The sequence below is a fragment of the Colias croceus genome, chromosome 20 (assembly GCF_905220415.1).
Source record: "Colias croceus chromosome 20, ilColCroc2.1".
In the NCBI taxonomy this organism is placed as follows: Eukaryota; Metazoa; Arthropoda; class Insecta; order Lepidoptera; family Pieridae; genus Colias; species Colias croceus.
Window position 1 is genome coordinate 5,669,414 of NC_059556.1, and position 26,075 is coordinate 5,695,488.

Below are 26,075 nucleotides of genomic sequence, written 5' to 3' on the forward strand. Positions count from 1 at the left end.
AAAAACATACTTAGAAATTTAGTCTATGGCGCATTTTCAAAGCACTTATATATAAATAATCATTAGAGATTTTATTGACCTCTAAATAAAAGATTGAAGTGGAGATAAGAATAATAAAAACAACTATAGAAATACATTCCCATTCTGCTTTATGAAAAACAAAACGGATGCCATTATATTGACACTTAGGTATTTTATAGTCTTTTGTGTTTTCTTATTACCACATGGCAACCAAAACAAATGAAAGTATTAAATATTAAATACAATATCGTGTAATTTATGTAGTATTGACTAATAACAAGTACCATAGTATAAAGTTGTAATGAAGAAGTAAGTTGTAAGTTGATCTATGTAAGTAATGAATTGCAAAAATAGAGCCATTTTTTTTTTAATTTTTCCGCTCTTCTTCTGGAGGAAAACTCTTTAGAAAATCAAAAACCAGACTTAATAACATTGATAACACGTTTTAAATTAGAATAAATATTAAAAAGAAGTCTTTACAACAATCTGTTATTCCTTACAATAAACGTAAAGCTGTTTTACTAAAAGTACAAGTAAACACGTAACAACAAACATATACCTACGTTTATTAAATAAAAATGTATCGTAATAGCTCTTTAAGTGAAAAAAAGTTTATTCACTGCATTATGAAAGTATTTGTGCAGAACCAAAGGGTCCATTTATAATGAGCCTTGTTTTTAGCACCACTTGTAAATGGTTTGATAGTGACCTCTGCAGAATTTCATATCTACTCGAATCACAAAATATTCACTTCTTATTATTTCTTTTAATTACTACTTATAAAAAGCCACTTCTATGTTGAGTGTTACAATTCTTTTGTTTTCCTAATAGAGTTTTATAATTACAGATTAATGAGATACCAGAATATAAATTATTATCACAATTTTCAAACCTTATAAATGGACGTATGTAATACATTTGAAAGTAAAGCGATTTAAGTTTTTATAAAATTAATTTATTTTTATGTAATTTTTAAAGAAATTATCGGATATAATAAATATTATCATTTCATGTTTATTTTACTTTCCGATACTACCTATATACGGTGTAGCTGTTCGAAATTCACGTCAATCAGTTCCTTCGTTGCAACATGAAGCAAGACCAAACAAAAAAAAAATCAACCGGGCAAGAGCGAGCCTACCTTAGCGACCGAGGGTTCTTTCCGTATATATATTTTTTTTTTTGATATATTGTGTGGCTTCCCATGGATTGTCTATAACGTAACCAATTAAACTTAAAGAATAATACCTTTCTCGAAAATCGGTTCAGCAGTTTTTGGGTTAATTACGAACAGACAAACGTACTTGCTACATTGCATCTTTCCCAATAAGTTTTGATTTTTCTGTATATCGAATACTAGCTGTGTCGCGCGGTTTCACTCACGTGGCTCCGCTCCTCTTGGTCTTAGCGTGATAATATAATATAGCCTATATTACTCGTGGATAATGTAGCTTTCGAATGGTGAAAGAATTTTTAAAATCGGTCCAGTAGTTGAGCCTATTCATTACAATCAAACAAACAAAGTTTTCCTTTTTATAATATTAGTGTAGATTATAAATACATTTGTTTCGACCGTAACCCAGTTCGAGTTTTTTATCAATTCAAGAAAGACAGGTTGATTTTAACTTGACACTTTCATGCATTCCCCAGGTAAAAGGGATGTTTCGTTTTTACGGAACCCTTTACAAACTTACGCACTAATATTATAGTGCATAATTAATTAATTGTTTGTAATTAACCTACAAATATGAACAGCACTATAGCAAGGATGGAAATATTACATATAACAGTACTTATCGCTGTTTAATAGAACGGCTCTCGTTAATAAATAATGTGCATATAAATTACTCTATTACCTACTTGTATTGCGATTGACCTTTAGCAACGTATAGCAGAACTAATATTTTACTAGATGTTAGGTACTTAGACCATTAACTTAAATTTTAAGATAGGATATGTACTGCAAAAGACAATTTTTTCCCGGACGAAAAGCAATATCCTACTAATATTATAAATGCGAAAGTTTGTGAGAATGTGTGTGTGTGTGTGTGTGTGTGTGTGTGCGTGTGTGTGTGTGTGTGTGTGTGTGTGTGTGTGTGTGTGTTACTCTTTCACGCAAATACTACTGACCGATTACAATGAAATTTAGCACACATAATATAGAGGGTAACTTGGATTAACACATAGGGTAGGTTTCATCTCGGAAATCCCACGGGAACGGGAACTATAACTATTTTTCTTTCAAAACGCGGGCGAAGCCGCGGGCGGAAAGCTTGTTACACATAAATAGTGAATTAACGTTGAGGTCAAAGTGTGAAAGTCATAAAAGAAGAATGTTTATTGTATTGTATGATAAAGATGTTATTGATATTAACGCATAATTTATAAAATTCTCACAATAAGAGCTGTTATATGATACAATCTAAGACGACCTTTTTATAAAATATAGCTAAATATTTGTCTGCAAAGATATCAGATCTTCAGAATAACAAATAAAATATGTATATTATTTTCTCAAGTGTAATAGAGATTGCTCTTCATATACTGATACAGTTGTTTATTTATTTAATAAAATAATACATAATTGCGTGAGATAGGTCAGATATTAAAATTAATATCATAAATACGCGAAATTCTTGCTTTACATCTAGTTTGTGATTTATAACGGCGCGGCTATAGTCATTTATAAATCTAATATATATTATAAAGGCGAAAGTTTGTATGGATGTATGGATGTTTGTTACTCTTTCACGTAAAAACTACTGTACCGATTACAATGCAATTTAGCACACATATAGAGGGTAACTTGGATTAATACATGGGATAGTTTTTATCCCGGAAATCCCACGGGAACGGGAACTATGCGGGTTTTCCTTTGCAAACGCGGGCGAAGCCGCGGGCGGAAATCTAGTCATCAATATGAATACTGTAAACATAACGACAAAATGATGCGCGCTTTCTACAATCAAATAAAAAAATTAAATCCTTGACTGTAGTAAAATATCATTTCTAAAGTATTATTATCATGGCTCTATATCTACATAAAGTAGTTTTATACATATATTATGATCGACACGGTGCAAATGAAGCCTATAAATGAAAAGTGTAAATCATTTTTCTTGCATTTTTTTTTATAAAACGCTTAGATTTCGTAGAGATTATCCGTTCTTATAAAATATAAAGTTATAGTCTGATAGATATTAAAAGTGGTAGTTTGCAGAATAAAATAAAAGTCATATACAGTCAGTATATGAGAAACACCTTCATCTGCAATAATTTAAGGCTTTTGTATTAAGCCATAAAAGCATTGCTGGGCTACAATTATCCCATATTATATCCTAAATGGTTCAGCATTTATGGCATAATTGACACAAACAAAAACATGTTCACTTATTTATTATGGTGACAAGTGTTTTACCATACCAGCTGAATTGAGAACCTCCTTTTTTTAAGTCGGTTAATGAAATATTCGAAGTAGGCAATTAAGAGACGTCACGAAAAAGCTTCGTTCAAAAACAAAATTAATACCGGTATAAAGTGTAGTTGTCGAGCCTTTCAAAATCATACATAATATGTAATGTTAATCTAACCAGAGATTTTCTTTATATGGTACGTATATGCATGCACGTTTACTCCAATTTATTTAATTACCACATTTAGATTATTATTTATTTATTTACTTCAGGCAATTTAGTCACAATTAAAAAGATCTTGTTAAATGCCTAAGAATAGTTCTGTGACTATTTAATCTCATACAAAGAGGAAACAAGCAACAAAAACGATATTTCTTTATATAATTATAAGGCTGATGACCTAAAAACGACAATAAAATAAAAATTGTCAGCGTTAATTGCGGGGTACATTTGAAAAGCAATTTTAATTACCACGCAAATAATAAGAGCTAGCGCGCAAGAGCAACTTTTGTCTCCGCAACTATTTTGTCTCTCCCATCAACTCTATGGAAAGTTGCGTCGCTACGTGCGCGCACTTTCTTACTAGCCCATAGAGTTGATGGGAGAGACAAAATAGTTGCGGAGATAAAAGTTGCTCTTGCGCGCTTGCTCTGACAAGCACTATGAAAAAACTTTAATAAGGTCGAATCTGTCGTCATTTCTTGTATCAATTCTATAATAATGCAAAGCCTACACCTTTACACAGCACTAAAAATAACGCGGTATACTTCATTCATAAACAGGTTACTGAATCTAGAAAGGCGTCAAAAATATTCTAATGTGCGTCATAGTCAATATTGTATGATGTTTTTGTATTAAGTTTCCTACGGCAAGGACGACTGCAGAGCTTTTAAAGGCTTTTCGCGCGTGTCTCTCTCGAAGCGAATACATTTAAAATTTAAATTATAGAGCACATTTACCATATTATTCTGATTTTATCAGAAAGCTATGAACTTGTAAAATATGATATTTAAAATGAACGTATTATATAAAACATCTAACAAATATGAGAGTTTCGGATTGAAGATCTATCGAAAAAAAAAACAATATAAGGTTGAGGTTCGAATCCCTAAAAATCTAACATTATTTATGTTAAAAGTACTAATTTTCATAAAATTAAAAACCAGACTTGAATGAAAGTCTCATCTGAGTTTTCATAAGAGCCTTTTGACATTTTTATAATGTTATTATATTAATTAACTTTTATGTTATTTTGAGGTAATTTTACTTCACAATATTATACGTATACGTATTTATCTAATAAATATTATAACAAGCTATGCCCTGAAAGCATCAAAATCAATAATTAAAATAAAATAAGATCTTTTAAATAAAATTATTAGTACTTTGTTTCAATAGCTCTTTTCTTTGCTACTCTTTTTTAAATGTTTCTTCCCTAGTCAAATTCAGTTTCTTTTAGCGTGGCGCATGATGTTTTAAACTGAAATATCAAATAAAAATGCTTATATCAATAGCAATCAAGATAAAAGTTCTCAAAAACGATAGAATCATCAGTACTATGGGGTCACGTCAGTCCACTGGCGCAATATCTGACATAGGACTGATGCCAACGGATTGATAAAAAGGGACTTAATATGATATTATAATCACAAATTATGTTTTTTTGCCTTATTTCTAATATCAACAAACTATATTTTTACAAATCATAGTTAACCATGTATGAATGAAAATAAAAATCAGATTAACAATAAAATAATGACTCACCATAGGACTGAAACGTTGACTGGCGCAGCACGAATTTAGAGGACAAACACAACCCTAGCGCTGGTACAGTTATTACGGCCATCAAAATATGGGATGCACAAGTAACTTCATTACCAACATTAATATTTAGACAGGGATTTGACCTCGACTTGGTGATATTTAGCGAGAATTTCAAATTTAAAAAACACACAACGGTCTGACCAATAAAAACGATGACAAAGTTTATTTTTATTTTTTAAATAAAATGTTAAACATTTCGTTATGAAAGTTATACTATATAATACTATGTATATCAAAGATTGTCCTGAATTAGTAAGTTTTGTCTAATCAATGATAATGTTTATAAAATAGTCACTTGATTGTTGGTTTTCGGAGTTGTGACATGCCAAAGTACTGATTATTTAAGTATTAATTTTGTTTTTTTATCAATTTGTATTTTAAATAAAGAAGTGAAAGTGAGTGACCAAATAAAGGACGCTTTATTGTTTTAAAATAGATTGTTATTTGATTAAAATATAATAAGACTTTGTATAAATTGGCTGGTGACATTGAGTTACCCCATTTTTGTATAATGACCCATATATTTTCATCTAAACTAATATTATAAAGTTGGAGAATTTATTTGTTTGAACGCGCTAATCTTAGGATCTACTGGTCCGATTTGAAAAAATATTTCGGTGTTAGATAGCTCATTTATCGAGGAAGGCTATAGGCTACATAATATCATCTCGCTAAGACCAACAGGAGCGGAGCAATGCGCATGAAAACGCGGGGCACAGCTAGTGATGAAATATAAATAAAATTTAAACCGGTTCCATCTATGTAAGCTTGTATAATATATAAGCTATGATTGAGAAGTAATTTACAGGTTTCTGTGTGTTCTAATTTCTTTAATATATTATTAAAACTAAAACATGTTAAGCAATATAAGGCTAGATGTTAGTTCTTGACTGATTGAAATTAGACGGGTGTTTTAACCGGTTTAGGCTTAAAATTTTTAATTCGAATTTAACAAGCCTTGTGCGTTTTTATGTCACGAGACACAGTTTAAGTAATTGCGAATTAGTTTATAAATTTCTTGAGACAAATTGGAAATGAAAAGCTTGATAAGACTTCTATTTATACAATCTAAAGTCATTGAAATTAATCCTAATTTTAAATTTTAATAGAGCCATAGATAGTTCTCAATGATGTTTCTCAAGAATCTTATATCTCTCTTTCTATTTTGTATATGGATTCAATTCAATTATTATCAGAGAAACTTTTCAATATAAAAAAATAACTTATGTGTGTATGTTATAAATAATTAAGGAGTTATTCCTGAAGTTTTCTCTAAAACACACAAACATGTTAATTCTGTTTAATAAAAAGTAAAAACATTTGAATGCACATTATGTAACATGTAAGAATGTGATATAAAGCGTTAGTGTTCATTCAAGCAGATGATTGAAGCTACACTTTTGTCTCACGCGTAAGGTTATTGCTCTTAAAGCGATTATATTCGGTACAGACTAGTCATTTTCTTGATTTTGATAATAATGCTTAATTGTACAGTAATGAACACATCGGTAGCTAAAATGATACTGATTGTGATAACTTCATAGCGCGTGTCTCTAGTAAAATTATGGATATAATATTTACTTAATAAAAATCCTTCTATTGCTAAATCACAGTAAATTATAAAAGTGGCTTACGCCTTAAATCATAAATTATGTTGTCATCTATCTATATCAATCTGTAGAAGGGTCAATTCTGTACATTGAAAATATTGAAGAAATAAATAGCAGGGGGTGTTACTGGATCGATACCAACTCCAAATATGTGATTAAAAAAATTTTTGTTTGTCTGTCTGTCTGTCTGTATGTGAAGACATCACGTGAAAACTAACGGTTCGATTTCGATGAAACTTGGTATAATTATACCTTATTATCCTGGGCGTAAAAAAGGATACTTTTTATCCTGGAAAAATACGTAGAAAAAAATTAATCTTAATTTTTTCAGTTTTATCCATAGACGTTGTTCTGTAGAACCGCGAACACACGTTGCGTATTATTATATATTTATAGGCCTAGCCGTATTGGGTCCAATAGATATTTATAAGAATGATGTCATTGTCAGAGTTACTCAAAATGGAGAAATAAACCATCCACGCGAAAACCGACATCCGCGCGGACGGAGTCGCGGGCGGAAGCTAGTACTAAAATAAAAATCAAAACTAACTAACTAGAGCCTCTGTAATTTTCCATATTTGTCTCCTTATAATAATTTCCTTTGATACCTATAATTGCAAATTGCTACAGAAAGTAAAAAACTTAAATAGAAAGCCGGTTCTAGTATTGCAATTACACAGAATGTGCATTTTTTATTTATTTTATAAATTACTTTAACGACTCTTCCACCTCGAGTATTTATCTAGTCTTTTTATCAGCCTATCCTATAACAATACATATTATAGTCTTCATAACATAGTGACGCCCTAAAAACAAGTTTTAATAAAATAAAAAAGGGCTCAATAAACAAATTACTGACTGATTGATGTCATGTATAAGTACAATGTACATAACTATTAGGTAGTAACTATGTTTATTGAGAGAGATAATACATAATATATACTTTGTACTAAGCTTTGTGCTGTGCATAGTTGCATGTCAATCTTACACCGTTATGTTATTAGCGAGTCATCTACACTAATATTATAAAGCTGAAGAGTTTGTTTGTTTAAACGCGCTAATCTTAGGAACTACTGGTTCGATTTGAAAAAAATTTCGGCGTTAGATTAGCCCATTTATCGAGGAAGGCTATATAACTATATACTATATAATATTATTACGCTAAAAGCAACAGGAGCGGAGCAATACGGGTAAAACCGCGTGCCACCGCTAGTTATATAATATACTCCTGGCTTGGTCCAAATTCTTCTACATTAACTACCTATCTATTTCCGCATCCCCAGTATCATGTAGTGATCTTGAACCAAACCAGTCGTATTATTACAATAAATCACTTCAAGTAATTTCGTTCAATTATAACAAGTAACAAGCTTTGTGTAAAATTTACTATTTAATAATTTATTTAAAGTAGCTTTTATACGAAATATCTAAATGATAACAGATAAACGTTAAAACGACAAAAAAAACTTCGCAGTGACGATTCAGTAGTTTAGTACTCAATCTTTCACAACGTAAAGTTAATTTTTAAACTGTTTATGTTAATTAATAATAGACGATATTTCACGTATTATTTACAAATAAATCACATTTTGGCCTTGATTTGACAACATTATATTTACTCCTATAAAATGGTCAAGAGAAGGGTTAAAGGTTCAATTCGCTACATTGTATTTTATTACTTTTATTTATCAATGTTGTTCTATGAGACCTATGTCTATGTCAAGTTTACCTACGTAAATATTATCACTATACGCTATTAGCAGTGAATTGTTGGAATTCCTTTGTAGGTATATTATGACATGTTATGACCTCAAAATCGGATGTTTTTAAGCTATTGCATAGCTTCAATCGCAGGCCTTGAGTGTGGGGACCGAATCGAAAAATTCCGTAACGAAACAACCTCACGCTCCCAACTCCGACAGGCGGAGGTGTGGCTTGAAGGCATAGCATGCCATAGCTTTAATTTTTAATTCAAAGGGTGTCTCAAAGTATTTAATATAGACGTAAGAAACCTCATATTTAAGAAAATGTTAAATTTTGAGATGAATTTTTCAAAACATAGTGTAGATTTTCAAGCTTTCCGCCTGCTGCTTTGCCCGCGTTGTTAAAGAAAAACTCTAGTAGTATCGAATATGATAAGCCAAATTTCATCAAAATTGATTCAGTGGTTTAGGCGTGATGAAGAGACAAACATATAGACCGAAGGCAAACATAGTTACTTTCGCATTTGTGAAATTAGTTAGGATAAGTTATGAGTTAATTTTTATTGTATATTAATTCACAATACGACTTTATATTATTTTGAATTAATCTTATCAAAAATCATAAAATATTTATTTTCCTTATTTTGTAGTAGTCTGGGCAAAGGAAAATCAATCCATACTAATATTATAAATGCGAAAGTAACTCTGTCTGTCTGTTACTCAATCACGCCTTAACTACTAAACCAATTTGCATGAAATTTGGTACAGAGATATTTTGATACCTGAGAAAGGACATAGGCTACTTTTTACCCCGGGACATAGGATAGGTTTTATCCCGGAAATCCCACGGGAACGGGAACTATGCGGGATTTTCTTTGACTGCGCGGGCCAAGCCGCGGGTGGAAAGCTAGTTTTGGTATAAAATAGCAATTAAAAACTTGTCATTCTGTATCTCCGTATCACAGTCTAGAATCTAGATTAAAGATAGCCAAATACACGTAAGCAATCTTTTTTAGACATCCCAACACCACTAAAATTACATGTGTGGTATTAATTCATGTAAATAAATACCAAAATGCTTCTTCTTATATTATTATATCAATAAGAAGAAGCACTTAGGTATTTTTTTATAATCCTATTAAAAATATGTAATCGATACTTAATATTATAAAGCTGAAGAGTTTGTTTGTTTGAACGCGCTAATCTCAGAAACTGGGTCCGATTTGAAAAATTCTTTCGGTGTTAGATAGCCCATTAAATTCATTTATCGAGCAAGGTTGGCTATAACATCATCACTCTAAAACCAACAGAAGCGAACCCACGCGGGTGAAACCGCACAGCGCAGCTAGTATAGGATAATATTAAAATAATATGAAATTATGTACCCAGTCTAGGTACATCGTCGCCGCGGCCGTTTTAAAAAGATTAAAATCACCAGTCATTTGATACAGTGTTAACAAGACTAATATAATCGTGTAAGCGTGGCACAGTAACATAAAGGTTTAAAGGTTACATGTTATGTTTTTATATTCCTAGTTTAAATTAAAGGTCTAGAAAATTCTTGGAACGTTTCGGAAGCACAGCGTTGTAAATAACTTTTGTCACGTTGCGTCTTGAAGTTTTAATTGTGAAAGTAATTGGTTGAGTTTTTAAGACCAGTTTTTTGTTGATAAATTGAAATAAGGACATGTCGTGTGATGAATAGAGTAATTATAATTTGTTGATACAAATAATTGTAAGTAGGAAGGGAAAGTAATGTTTGTAGGGTTTTATAATACGAGTCCAAAAATTCTACCATAACGTATGAAGCCAAATCTGTTTAGACTGACTAAAATAATTTGCAAATATCAATAAGAAAGAACAATATAACATAAAATTTTATTATTCTACATACGTGTGTGTTTCCATACTTTCCAAAAAGGCATTAAATTATTTGAAAACATTTACAACTAGGTACAGTAGGTAATTATCAGTTGTAGGTCAAGTGTAGTTCGTTTAACTTGACTGTTATTTATTTGCAATAGTAATTATCCCTAATTAGTAGGTATTCTTTAATTTATTAGTTGATTATGTTTACAAATTGCCTCATATCTTAATTTTACAGTTATAGTAAATATAGATAGCAGTGTTAATTGAATAACGTTAATATTTTTTATTGATAATGTCATAAGTATTCTGTGGAAGTTATTGTAAAAATATGATAATGAAAGACGCCCATTTAAAGTTCAACTTTTTCTATATTCCCATAGTACCTATACTTCGACTTCAGTGGTATTTTTATTATTAAGACCTGTGATATGTGACTTATACATTTCTTATTGTGTTATCATTAATGATTAAATTACAGGACATTTCTTTAGGTTGATATAAAAGTAACTTGTAAACATAAAAGTTCAATCGATGATCGCAAACAAAATACGTATACATTTTTCGCTTGAAGGTAGAGCTAAAAGAAAGCGCTTTCTTATGTATTAATTATCCAAAAGCTCCTGTTAAATTTTACTCGGTTAATAATTCGAGCAACTAATGAAGTTCCATAGTAACATAATTGCTGTTAAAGACAGTGAGGCGTTCAATGTTCATATATGGTTTATCCTAAAGTGGTTAGTCTGTTTATGGCTTTGTGGCTTCAACCACCATGCTTGGTAGAGCACCTTAAATGTCCTTGCTTTTCTTTTACATTGTCGCTAAAACCTTTGATAGACTTTATGAAAGAAGATGTCATTCAAGTGATGTTTAAATGGTATTAGAAATATTAAAGATATTTTTGAATGCGAATATTATTAAAATTATGATTCAAACATATTATATAAATTGCAGAATTTTCCAGTCTATGCGTGAGACCGATGTTTATCACAGCATAGTATTAAATTTCTTCCATTTTATTTTGAATAAGTTTTTTTTCATATTTTGCTATTCACTATTAGATAAAACTAATTTTCAGTATCGCTACATCATATTTTTTTGAAGGACCATCAAAAACTTTAGGTATTAACTAAATCTAGTGAGAAAATGGGTGGGTTTATGTTAATTTCTAGATTTCACGAAATATTTCCTAAGATGACATTTTATTTGATCTAGAAATCAAATTCTACCAATCTATAAAATTTAAATTAAAAATATATAATTTAAATAAAATTATTCAATGGAAGAGTGCGGATCGGAGAGATAACAGTCAATGGGTTTCAAATGTTAATGAAATAAAGATAAGAGAATATTTGGAATGACTTGTTTATACGGCTATAATAATAAATAAAGTAAATGTGCTTAATTGATACGAGATTTTAAGATTATTTTGATTGATAAAATTATTAAAAGCCATTGGTAGGATACAAACGCCTTGTGTATAGGCACAGATACGCATTGTGATCTCCTTATTTTAAGGCATGATTTTATTAACTCTACGTAAATATTGTTAAATATCTAAGGAACCCTTCGTATTCATTCGACTCTCACTTGACGGTTTTATTTTCATATTCTGCACCGATTGCATCGCTCACCTAATTAAAACATAAATTACAGCAATTGACAAACCGATGAAATCAATCCTTGTCCAAGATGTAATATATAAATCTGATATTTAATATCTGGTTAAAACCAGAATTTTCATAGACTCACACTTACCTATCTTGTTTCACAATTATTTAACGTACTTATACATAAGATGAAGGATCGAATTTCCTTATCCACAGACTAAAAAAACAGTTTTCAACACGACCGTACTTTGTTTGGCTTTGTTACCTCAGACGTTTTGTCTAGATGGACCTTTATAATTATTTTTTTTATATGAAAGCTGGTGACACCCGTTTGTATCTATTTAAATATTTTGATCTTATTTTAACAATTTGAAAGCGGTTTTATTATAATATCTACATATTATTTCTGAAGACAGTTAAGATAAAAATCCAAATTTATGATGAACTTGGATTTTTCTATGGATAATATTTTATTCAATAATCAATATTTTGAATAGATAATAATAATTATGTGCCCGCATTTCTTTAATATCTTGAGCTAGCTGTATGTAAATCTTTTTTATTCTGGGTCAGGTATTTTATTATAATTATCTTAACCGTGTTCCATTTCCAAGTATTTTATAAAATTTTCTTTCCTTTAGAAGTTTTTATAAAATTGTATTCGAAATCTTTTTACTAACGTGCATTTAAAATTTTATTTTCACTTCCAAACAATAAAATTTCTTTAATTTTCAGGTACGTAGGTTTCAAGAGGTAGGTAGGTTTTTTGATAACAAATATCCTATTTAAATCTTGAATATACTGGAACAACAATGCTAAAAAATAAAAAAAAATGTGTGCGTGTACTAGAGTACACACGTAAGAAGTGAAACTTAAGGATAAGAAAAAGTTGGCGCGTAACGCAAAAATGTCACGCCTACAGCGTAACGCAAAAATGTTACACTAAATTTTTGCCCAACCCCGATAAAGAAGTTTCACTTCAATAACAAAGCAAATACAATCTCTCCATAAGCATTTCATTCATTAAATAAGTTCAAATAAATTAACTGTATACATGTTTTACTAATTTCAAATATTATATTTACTATGTCGCACCTTCATTCAAATAACGAATTAACTCAAAATTTACATGTTACGAGTTTTAACCATAAAGCGAATTAACTTTGCGAGAGGAATACGTTCAATCCAACAGCCAAAACTTTACGACGAAAATGACAGAGATAGATGAACGTCGTTCTCTTTTTTACGAAATCATGTGAACAGGTTGATACTTGTATAGTGATCAAATTCAGTGATGCGCCGGCTTTCTTTAAAGTGAGACCGCAGCAGATTGTAAAAATAACGTAATAAATCGAAATAAATCTGTCATTTGCTATAAGGTAACTATATTTGATATCTAAATTTATTCAAAGAGTGCATTCTTTTAGACTTACTTCACTCTACTAGAAAATAAGATAGATTTTTTTTTGTAACATTATGACTTATTTCTGTTTTGTAGTAATTATAATCTATATTATTACAATAATATTTTAAGTTGATGCAGTTTTATAATAAAATATTTAAGCAAAATTTGAGTTATCAAGTATTAATTCAGTATTACAATATAATTTATAAAAACCGTTGTCATTATATGTTTTGTATCTGTTTATTATTTATTTAAACGTATATTTTTTTGTTGTATTTAGAGATATTTTACTCTTTAATAAATTTAATATGGATTCTTAGTTAAAATTATTTAGACGTTATTATTGACTGAGCTGATGATGATAATAAATAAAATTATACTTTATTATTACTACTGCAGTGCACGTAACGACCATGTTGCTGAGTGTAATGTATTACAGTGAAACCTGGTTAAGTGAGACATCAAGGGACCTGCAATGTCGTTTCACTTATAGAGGTATTCCACTTACCCAGTGTCTCAGATATACAGGTATAAATAAATATCTGTCTCATTAACAGAGGGTTCCATTAATAGAGGTGAGAATACAGGTTATTTCAGTTATACAGGTGCGATCATTAAAAAAAACATATGTATGATAGTAAAGCGAAACTAAAACTGAAGGTAATTGAAGCTCAAAATTTGTACTTGCGTACTTGGAATTACGTGTGGAATTTGTGGGTAGAATAAGAATGAGTAAACAAACAATGTTATCTCAGTTACAGAGGTTTATGCATATAAAATTTACTCGCTGTCTCAGTTATAGAGGTAACTATGATGATATATCGAAAGAACAAATCCCAGATATAGAGGTTTACCTCGTCCCACTAACAGAGGTAATTCAGTGCCAAAGTGTTGGGACCTCAGCATGAGTTCCAGTTATGGAGGTTTCTCACTTATCCAGGTCCCACTTAGCCAAGTTTCACTGTATTTGAATTGCGACATGTGACTGCAGAGGAAATTGTTAAAACTTTTAAAACATTAAACTTAAAAAAAACATGTGATCTCTGGGGAATGTCTGTAAATTTAGTAAATAATATTATAGAAACATTGCCAACCACTTAGCGTTTATATTTAATCAATGTTGTGACTATGGTATATTCCCTGATTTATTAAAGTTAAGTAAAGTTATTCCTTTATTTAAAAGTGGTGACCAAGAAGACTGTAATAACTATAGGCCAATTTCCATTTTACCAACTTTGAGCAAAGTCTTCGAGAAATTAATTTTAAACCAATTATGTAGTGTGTACATTTTGTATCAAATGGTTTACTGCACGCCAAACAGTTTGGTTTCACAAAGGGGCGCTCTACCACCGATGCTGGAATAGCTCTTTTGTCGCATATATATAAAGCATGGGAAAAGTCAAAGAATGCTTTAGGGATATTCTGCGACCTTTCTAAGGCTTTTGACTGTGTAGAACATACCACTCTATTAAGGAAACTAAATTTTTATGGTATTAAAGGTTTATCTCAGGACCTCATATCTTCATATCTTCAGAACAGGGTACAAACCGTTGTTGTTAATGGAGAGAAATCTCGCGGTGCGCCGATTAACATAGGTGTTCCGCAGGGATCTATCTTAGGACCGTTTTTGTTCTTAGTATATATTAATGACCTACTTTATTATTTGCAGGATATGTGTGAAATAGTACTGTTTGCAGATGATACCTCATTAATATTTAATGTGGATAGACATGACACAAATGTTGACGAAGTAAACTCTGCTCTTTTACGCATATCCAATTGGTTCACTGCTAATAATTTATTATTAAATGCAAAAAAAACAAATTGTGTAGAATTTATCCTTCCAAATGTAAAAAAGGTGAAAAGGGATATTATTTTAAACGGGGAGGTATTATACCCTGTGGATTCTACTGTTTTTCTTGGTTTGACACTAGATGAGAAGCTACAATGGGGGGCCCATGTTGCCACCACCGCTGCTAAGCTTAGTTCAGCTGCATATGCAGTTCGAAGAATAAGGCATCTCACCGATGAAGACACGGCTAGATTGGTTTATTTTAGCTACTTTCATAGCATTATGTCCTATGGAATTCTGCTATGGGGCAGGGCTGCAGATATATAAACTATATTTATATTACAGAAAAGAGCTATACGCTCTATATATAATTTACGTGCTAGGGACTCACTAAGAGATCTCTTTAAGAATACTGGTATCCTCACTGTACCATCACAGTATATATTTAATAATATTTTATATGTACACAAAAACGCAGACTTACACACAAGAGTAGGAGATAGACACCGTTATGGCACAAGGAACAGAAATAAAATTGAAATGCCATTTTACCGGTTAGCCAAAGTTAAAAATTCAAGGCCAAGGTATGCTTTTTTACAACAGAATTCCTCATAGTATTAAAGAGTTTAGTAGTACTAAATTTAAAAATTATGTAAAAAACGTATTAGTTCAGAGAGCCTATTACGGCATTAAGGAATATATGGAAGATAAAAACCCATGGAGGGTTGTCGCGTAAAAACCACAGGACAGTTCTTTGGCATATTATGATAATATATACGTACAGTTACTTACATATTTTGTAAAATTAAATTGTAATACTGAAATGATTTAAAAGAGCAACTATGGAGTTTCTTGCCGATTCTTCTCCATAGATACTGCTTTCCGAATCGGTGGTAAATGTTAAAAATATGTATTGACGTTTCAAAGGTGCTTCTCGAAGAAGTCTAATTGAATAAATAAATGTTTGAGTTTGAAAACGCCAATTTGTAAAAGAATATTGTTTTTTGTTTTGTCGTTTTTTTATAGAAAAAATAATTATTTGAGAAATTTTTATGATTATAATTCCCTATAGTTCCTAAGTAGATAATACAAAAATATTGTAAACAATTTGTGATAATTAATAATTAACTTATAACACGGTTTTTTAATTATAGAAACGCTTAAATGTTAGGTATATAAAATTTTGTAAATAGCAATTATACGTAATATTTCTCATACACTTTAAGGTGATTGGTATAATATTGCAAAAAATCGAAATAATTCATCTATTTTCAATATTATTTTATTTTATAATTGCAACATTTGAAATTACTTTGTCTGTATTTAAGAAAAATAATCACATTTTTTATCAAAAAGTGAAATAAGTAGGAACAATTTTAAAAAAATTAAAATAAAAATACTTCCTGTAATTAATTGTGATATATTGCTACATTAATAAATACATTATTAGTTACACTACCTATTCCTAGTTTTGAAGTTCACTTAAACGAGTTCTTAATTTTTTTATGATTATTTGAATTCAACAATCTAACCATGTCAAACTTTAAATGCGTTTTCCCACAAAATTGTTATTTTGAGTTAATTCGTTATTTGAATGAAGGTGCGATGTACTTACACACATACTTGGTTTCTATTACAAGTTATTGAACTTAAAAATAGATTGCAAAACATATTGTAATAAACCTACACACTTTTTATATAGAAGGTCACTGTTGTAATAAGCTCCTATGACACTTTATTATTATTTATAATATTGTAATGAATACTTTGCGTTTTCCGCTTGTATAAAACTTGCCTCTAGAACCACAAAGTCAGGATTACATTTACCTATGTTATTGAAATAGATATCTTTAGATAATAGTTAATACAACTGTAGGTAATAAGTTCCCACATCATTATTGCATCATGGCCTTCTAAGGAATATAATAATATATGTCCATTATTATTATATCTTACTGAATACTCTAATCATTGAGCAAAAACTTAAATTTAGTAAAGTTACTTACTGTTCATTTCGAAAATATTCTTCATTTAGGTAATTGAATAAGATTCCTTGTAGTACGAACTTTTATATTAACACTAGATTTCCGCCCGCGGCTTCGCCCGCGTTTGCAAAGGAAAACCCGCATAGTTCCCGTTCCCGTGGGATTTCCGGGATAAAAACTATCCTATGTGTTAATCCAAGTTACCCTCTATATGTGTGCTAAATTTCATTGTAATCGGTTCAAACTTTCGTCTTTATAATATATATATTCTTATATTATTTATTATATTATATATATATTAAGATTCAAGAATTCGGAAAAAATAATCTTTATGGAATTCTAGGTTTAATAAAAGCCAATACACTCAATTAAACTTTCTACCATTTTAAGTATTTAAACTCTACAATACCTAGTATTTTCTAGGGTTTGATTTTACGCGAGTATTATACATTTAGAAATTAAAGACTTTTTAACGGATTTTAAACGTTTCTCAGTCTCCCCGTGACCACGCTCGCTGTAAAGTGTTCGAAACGTCGGGAAAATAATATAATGATTAAATCGCGTTTAAAATCCGTTAAAAAGTCTTTAATTTCTAAATCTATAATACCTACTTACGTACGTAGGTCATATTTTTTTGTCTTAATAAAATGCTATATTTTAATATAATATCAGTATTACATATACCTAAGAGGCTTACTATGAACTACAAATGCAGGTGCTTTTTTCTTTTCTTGACAAACAAGACTCTAATTAGTCTGTAACTTCAACGTCTATTATTAGCCTGGAAATTTTATATGCAAATAAAATAATAGCTTAATAATGTATCGAGTTTGAATTATAGTGGTCTTTAATTTTCACACATAAAATATAATAAGGTAATTGACATTATCGACGCTTTATTTAAGGAATACAGAAACTGTATGCAAAAGCGGCGTGTCCAGCAGTTTTACCGGTTTTACGTGTGATGATATATATTATATACCTAGCCTATAAGTCTTCCTGGATAAATGAGCTATCTAACACCGAAATATTTTTTCAAATCGGACCAGTAGCTCCTGAGATTAGCGCGTTCAAACAAACAAACACTTCAGCATTATAATAATAAAGTATAGATTAATAATTAAGTAAATTAGAACCGCGGTAGCCGGTAGTTTAGTAGGTAGGTTATCATACAAAAGCTCTGCCGTTAAACATACATATTTGGAAGAAACTAGCTAATACTGTAGTATATACCTACTAAGGTCTAAGACTATAAGTTTAATTTAATTCATTAATTGTTCATTACAATAACAACTTTGAACACTTTCTATATAGGTAAACATTAATTTATAAAAACGCAACTTTGCTTCATGATTCATTCTGACGAATTTCATTAATATTTGAAATATTTATAAAAATGGCAATTTTTCGGCAAAACTAGTTGTACTTCCATCACGGACCGGTTTTCTAAATATTTTATGGGAATTGGGATACGATGATTCACTATGATAATGCAACTGTCCAGTTTCTGAGTTTTAATGATAGATATATTATATCAAAGAAATATATGAAATAAACGTATCAACAAAAAAATAAAAGGGGATACTGAATATGGTATTTTTCATTCGATATTTACGTACTAAGTAGATAAATAGAAATAGGAGCAACTTTATTATAATTCTACGTACAAAAAGCCGTATTTATAAATTTTAAAGCCAATTTTAAACTAAATAAAAAACTTCAACTCATTCTTAAGTACAACATAACAAAAAAAAAAACTTGACAAAATACAAATAATTGACCAATAAATCGTAGATTGAACACAAATTGCTTTATTATTGATTGTTATTACGTTCAAAATTATCGCAATAGTCGAATTTGTGTGCAGACAAAGTTTAATCCAACTTCCTCAAAAGACGGAGGTTTTCAATTTGTATCGTTTTTTATAATTTTTAATGAGCTTAAATAACTCTACTTTAAGTGCGTAGTTAAAAAGTATTTACATAATTACTTTGAATTAAGAAACACCGAACCGATGAGGCGTAGTTGGTAATTTGGTTTGAAAATAAAACCTGTAAATAATTAGGAACTGCCTACTTTATGTACAAACAACATTATGAAATAATTGGCCTATTTTACACAAATTTTTAGCACTTTCGTATAATTATTTCGTCAACGTGTCAATGAAGAAATGTTGTTTACGTTGTATTTTAACGTTGCAAAAAACTATGTTAGTTTACAAATCATCGTATTGTTTTTCTTTTGTAATAATATATAGGTACCTAATCTTATTTCTTAAAATTGGGCACAATTTGTGGTCCATCCAGAATCCAGATATTACTCAAGGAAAGAAACAAAGAGAAATATGTATTTATTGTATACTAGCTTATACGTATACACAATATAAATACCTAATATAAGCTTTTTGCTTTTGAAGCTTAAAATAATTAACATTGCTGTTCGTTAAGTTCGTGCTTTCCCTTAATGTAATATCGCCTTAATAAAACATTTAGTTCATTTAACTCAAAAATATATATTGTATACCTACTTGATAAAAAAATATCAACATTCAAATAAATAATATGTAAAATAACTTTTAAATATTATCCATGGCATAAAATGTTTAGAAAAACAGCTTATGAATCAATTGCATCATTTTTAATTTTTACAAGTTAAGCAAATCAATTGTCTGTATAGGTACCTATGGCAAATATGCCTTCGATAAAATATTTTTAATTCAGTAATAAATAAATGAAAAAATCGTAAAGTATAAGCCTTTTCATTCATTCGAAAAATTTCACATTATTTGTAGCACCTACAAATATTTTATACAATATAAGTACCTAATTGTTTATTAAGAGATAAAGAAGCACCAATTGCAAAGGATGTGAATGTTATTCATTTGATTACTAAACAATTACAATATAAAGTACAATGCTCACATAAAATGTCAAATTAACATAACATTACCACTAATACGTATTTTACTTCTTAATGCTTCTTATAAATTCCATTCAACGTGCCATGCTGTACATAAATTAAAACAAGTTTCATATAAAGTTCATGTAATTCAATATCAAAGACGCCAAAAGCTCGAAAGTTTCATAAAATCGATTTACATTGCTTGTAAGTGTTATCTAACGATTCGGCATTTCAAACGAATGCAGCAATGTACTGTAATTTTGTTTTTAAAGACGCTTTTTAGCCAGTTATTTTCATAATAGGTATAATAAGTGATAGTAGAAATGTTACAAACCAACCAGCGCAACTAGTGTTCCACATCGTAGAAAAAAAAATTAAAAAGAAGACTACAGGAAAAAGGTCAGTCAAAAAATTTAAAGCTTTGCCAATCTTTCCAAAGAATCTAAGATAGTAATTCGATATTCAAACCACAGATAACGATAAAACTGCATATGAAAAATAATATTATCTTTATTACAAAATATTATCTATAATAAATAGACCTGAAGGCTACTAAATATATTAGATAAGAATTAAAATATTCTTGCTTAGACTAATGGAAAAGTTCTGTATATAACGGATATAATATTATAAAAATCAGACATATTTTTAAATGAGCTTATATACTATACAATTATACATACATGTGTTTCTTATGATACTTGATGTGTTATTGGTATTGATATGGATTAAACTGGAGGTTTTATTCTTTAATTTTTAACGGATCCTTAAATTTCTTAGTTTAAGGAGAAGACGTAAGAGTCGTTCTCTTACTTCTTCTCCTCAATTATAAGAAAATAGTTACTCGTATTATTTTATAGGTCTTGCAATAATCATCAAAAAGTTTTTATACGTAGATGAACTACAAAGGAATCTACTATACTGTAAAGTTGGTTTATACTTTATATTAGATCCATGATTGAATAAAGGTGTTAAACATGATTTTTAACATAATAATTTAACATCATTAATAATTTTTCCTTGACATAGACTATATAAATGTTACAATGAACAAAGAGTTATTTAGTGCACGAAACGTTTGGTTTTATTGTTTTTATCAATTAATAACTAATAATTGATAATTTTTCGAATTCTGTATAAAGTATTTACCAGGCCTGAGATCTGATGGAATAATTGTTACTTTTTGCGTATAATAAGAACTTGTGTTATGTAACTAAATTGTTTGTAGAAACATTCGTGAAAAATTCTTAATCAAAAGTAGATTTTCTACCTAGGTACTAGTTTTTGCTTTTATTTATGCAATTCTGCATTGGTCGAATAATAATACATTCCACATTCGCATAAAATGTTATCTATTATTACAGATGGTTTTTTTTACATTATGCCAGTCTCGCAGACCTTCCTATAGCTATAGAATATATACTCTACTAGATTTCCGCCCGCGGCTTCGCCCGCGATTGCAAAGGAAAACCCGCATAGTTCCCGTTCCCGTGGGATTTCCGTGATAAAAACTATCCTATGTGTTAATCCAAGTTACCCTCTATATGTGTGCTAAATTTCATTGTACTTAATCGGTTCAGTAGTTTTTACGTGAAAGAGTAACAAACATCCATACATCCATAATATTGTATATTAAGATATTAAGAATAAGAATTAAGAATATTAAGATAGTTAATGCTATTGCAGAGTTATACGCTGAAATACAAAGATTTCACTTTGGTTTACTCTATAAAATGCTAATTCAATATTAGCACAATAGTATATTGTTAAAAATAATCCTGTAATAATTTGAATTATTAAACATAAAGCTTGTTATGTCTTCTAATAGTAATGCGCTATATTGTTGATTGAAACACTAATAACATTGCAACTGTACTACAATATTATTATATAAACACGTACTTTAAATCATGTTAGACAGGCAAATAACTCAACACACTTTTTCACAGAAATTAATTACTGCACAGCTCAATCAAGCTATCAAGGCGTATGGTTATTATAGGCATTTTAAAAGTTGTTAGTTTTATAACACCATAAAACTATTATTTACGACAGGTGAATGACGATGTATGAACATAACTATCAAAAACTGGCTCGAATAATAAAAAGGTGCACAAAAAACTATTCAGAGGTCAAATTATGTACTTTATTTCAATGAAGGCATTCCAGTTAACGGTATTTTATATTAATTTTATGACTGATGATTATACGATATCTAATTATACTTGTTTTAAGATTAAATTAATTAAATTGAATCCTGAAAAAAAACTAATGATGATACTCATTTACTAAGAAGGAGAAATTTTTAGTATGCCACATAATAAGTTTAATTGACCCAAAGAAAGAAACTTACAACCACAATATAACATTTTTTGTCGACGAAACATTCCTTTCATAAATATTCCGTCCCTCATTTGTGATTTAATCTACCGTCTTTGGCTTTGGTTTTCAAAAAACCTGTTTATATAGTTTCGCTTTTGAGTTTAAATTCTCGTTTGAACCTCTCGTTAAATTCTCAAACTCAGGCACGCAACAAGCTAAACAACATTCTTTTTTTTATCACAAATGTAGACGAAATTCATGGCTTTAATTAGATAATTAATTTAAATATATTAAAATAATCTATACTTGAGCTACAATGTTTTAATTATGTCGAATATGAGAACTAGATACATATTTACCAAATGCAGGTATGAAATGAATTAAAAAATAAATAATTAAAAGAATATGAACAAGTAAATTCAACAAATAAGTTGGTTTCTATAAATTACAGTAAGATGCGATTGAATTCTTTTTTTTTTACAAATTCAGTTTCGAAATTATAATTAAAAATGGTGAAGGTGGAAACAAATCTTAATATTTAGGTAATAAATATTTATATTTTACATAAAATAAAGTCCCGTTAGTCTTATGTTTTTTTTTTAATTTGTCTCTGTCAGGCCTAGTATGATAACTCAGAAATGCTTACAACTTTTAAAAAGAAAGTCAGCGCGAATCACCAGTATGTAATTAAAATTATCATTAATTTATAAGCGTGTGCAATTAAAAAAAGAAAAAACAGAAAGACAAGTCAAATGCAAATTGTTGTAAGCACAAGAGTGACGTTTTATAATAACTGATAAATGCATATAAAAGCAATAATGTTAAATTACTACTATGGTTTCTACTCTTGTATATTTTATAAACTAAAGTTATGTGATAATATTATGTTAAAAGTAGTAACACTCAGATAGGTACTTACATGAGTATAAATACCTACAATTTTGTACGATTAGGCAATTTTATTTCATACGCATATGGAAAAATTTATTAATATATAAATTTTTATATAATTATATAATAAATTTATATAATAAAAATTTATTAATATATAGATAAACTATTAATTACTAGGCATTCGTCAAGGCTAGTATGCCTGCATAAAATAAAATATGATCCTCAATTCCTGAACAGATAACATTGGATACAACCGTTAACCTAAAAGTGAAGTTATTTATAAAGTAAAATAAAGTGCTAAAAGACGGAAACTACGGTAAACTTTTAAATTACAAAAAATAAAAAAGCAACAATTAATTTAAAGTTCAACAGCATTTGTTTATTTGTTTAACTAAAAATAACCGTCGAGAACATTTACCAAAATTAAACTGTATAAATGTCCACATTGTGTTCATATTGCTTTCAAATTTAGCGGACGAATAATATTCACCTTCGGAAAACGTCTTGAATAAAACACAAAAGATTGAAAATGACTATTCAATCTTAAATCGATACATAAGTAGACCGGTACCGACCTACATGAATATTTGATTTTAAATTAATTAGTGGGTATAAAAATTAACTGACGTCTCGTCGGCTGGCTGATCATTACACTATTGGCTCTTAAGTGAGCACAACCATTAGCATCTTTCTAACATCAAATAAAATGTGATACAACGAGTCTAACACGTGGATATTTAAAGATTCTACTGTTCTAACAACCGACAAAATAACTATCATAAAATTAATTAATATTATGAAGATCCATAAACGATTTTGCTAAAACAACATTATAGGCCTATAAATATCACATTAACAAATAATAGTGTAATATAATATCGAGCACTAGTTAGCTAAAGTGAAGTGTATTGAATGAATTATTTTTTATATAAATAAGCGGTTTGATTTTTGTTTAATAATTTTATGTTATTTTACTAAAATGTCACCGCAGAAAAATCCGGAGAAGCAAGCAGTCAGTCGGTCAAGGATTGTATTATCACAGGTAAGATTTTTTTATTTTGTTATTATTAATACTTAATATAAACCTATAACACAGTGGTATAATTTTTTCAGCTGTGAGTTGTGACGATATAGAATATTAAGTAATATGTTTTTTTACTTTTCAAATCACTTCATAACTCGTTTTGAAAGCTGGCGTCTTCCGATGCAAATTCAAATAAATTTTACTGTATATTTAATGCCTCAGCCCCCGGAATCACAGACACAATAGAAAATCTATTGTGTCTATTCCCGATCGGGCCGGAATACATGTAAACGTTCAGTACCTATTGGTATTTTTAAGGCTAAGTATAACGTTATAAACGTTATATAATAATTCAGTGTCAGTGTCTTCTTATTATATACATATCTATATGTATATGCACGCGGTAGAAAATAGAATTCGCAAGTTTGTAAATACAAATTGTATTTTGTTACTATTTCCATATTGATACTTGAGATGGGAAAATAAAATTACAGTTTACATTCGAACGCATTCGGTTGAAACATAATTTGTATAGCATGTTACATATTTATTATATGTAGGTAATATGAGGAGATGGTAGACTGTGTGACGTTTCTTTGTATTATACAGGGTTACAGGTTAAGTCGACCTATTCCTGTTAAGAGCGTATAGTAGGGGTCAAAACAAATTGATTTGATCTTATAATACCATATCCAAAAGTTAGCCGTTGAAGAGTTATTGCAATTTTAATTTTTTTCTTGACAATGCCACTTTATCTTCGCATTTAGCGTTTAATTTTTTATTTTACTTATTTGGTCTGGTTTTTTTTGAGTTTTTATGTAAAGGTTGAGTTAAACAATAATTCTCAGCAATAAAAATCCATATCGCTGCAAACAATTCAAAGAAATGGCTTTTAATCTAAAAATAATAACATTAAAGTAATTTAGTTAACTCGTTTTAAAGAAAGATATTGAAAAAAATCTCTATGAAAATGTCTCTGCAGATGTTTTTAAAAACATGTGCATGTTCTTAGCTATGTAAAAAGGTATGATAACCTCAGGTAGCATCCGTAGATTCCAAGAAATCGGGGATAAACATGGGGCAGAGTTAGTAAAGTACAACATCAGAATAAATTTTGTCATAATTTATTTTTCTTAAAAACTTTACAGTTCCTGCTCAACATGACTTCCTCTATTGCGAACACATATTCGAAACCTTTTCCGCAGAGTACTCTTAGTCAAGAGCCAATTAACAACTGGGGTAGTCACCCCAGTTGTTAATTGGTTCCTCATCTTACTGGCTGCATCGATAATTTTTTGTCGTAAAATATCAACAGATGGAATCGGGTTAAAAAAATTTTTGGGAAAACTACCATAACGCTCACTATTGGGCTCCGAAAGCACGTGGAAATCCTAACAAGAAGAATCCAAAAAAATCACAAAGACGATTCAGTCTTAATGTGTGGATGGGGATAATTTCAAATAAATTAATTGGACCATACTTCCTTCCGGACAACCTAAATGGTGAAAATTATGAGACCTTTCTGCGCCAACATTTAAGCGACCTACTTGAAGACATACCTCTGACTTTGTTAAGAGACATGTGGTTCCAACATGATGGCTGCCCTGCACATTACAGAAGAAGTGTTAGAGAATGGTTAGACATCAACTATCCAAACAGATGGATCGTAAGAGGTGGGCCCATACCAAGGCCGGCTAGAAGTCCA

General features: G+C 29.8%; 2 protein-coding genes across 8 annotated transcripts in view; one reads left to right on the top strand and one right to left on the bottom strand.

The window, feature by feature from the left end:
• The window catches only part of LOC123700808, a 535,837-nt gene that overhangs the window by 375,140 nt on the left and 134,622 nt on the right, over nucleotides 1-26,075 (bottom strand). The gene's annotated exons all lie outside the window — the stretch shown is intronic.
• The window catches only part of LOC123700791 (facilitated trehalose transporter Tret1-like), a 54,863-nt gene that overhangs the window by 4,835 nt on the left and 23,953 nt on the right, over nucleotides 1-26,075 (top strand). The window contains exons 1-2 of one of the 7 annotated variants that reach the window (XM_045648125.1): nucleotides 22,800-22,820; nucleotides 24,338-24,388. In XM_045648125.1, coding sequence (XP_045504081.1) covers nucleotides 22,815-22,820; nucleotides 24,338-24,388 — 57 coding nt within the window. In that variant the 5' untranslated portion in view covers nucleotides 22,800-22,814. Of the gene's footprint in view, nucleotides 1-22,799; nucleotides 22,821-23,818; nucleotides 24,389-26,075 lie in introns of those variants that run through there. The other 6 variants (XM_045648120.1, XM_045648121.1, XM_045648122.1 and 3 more) reach the window with 6 other exon arrangements.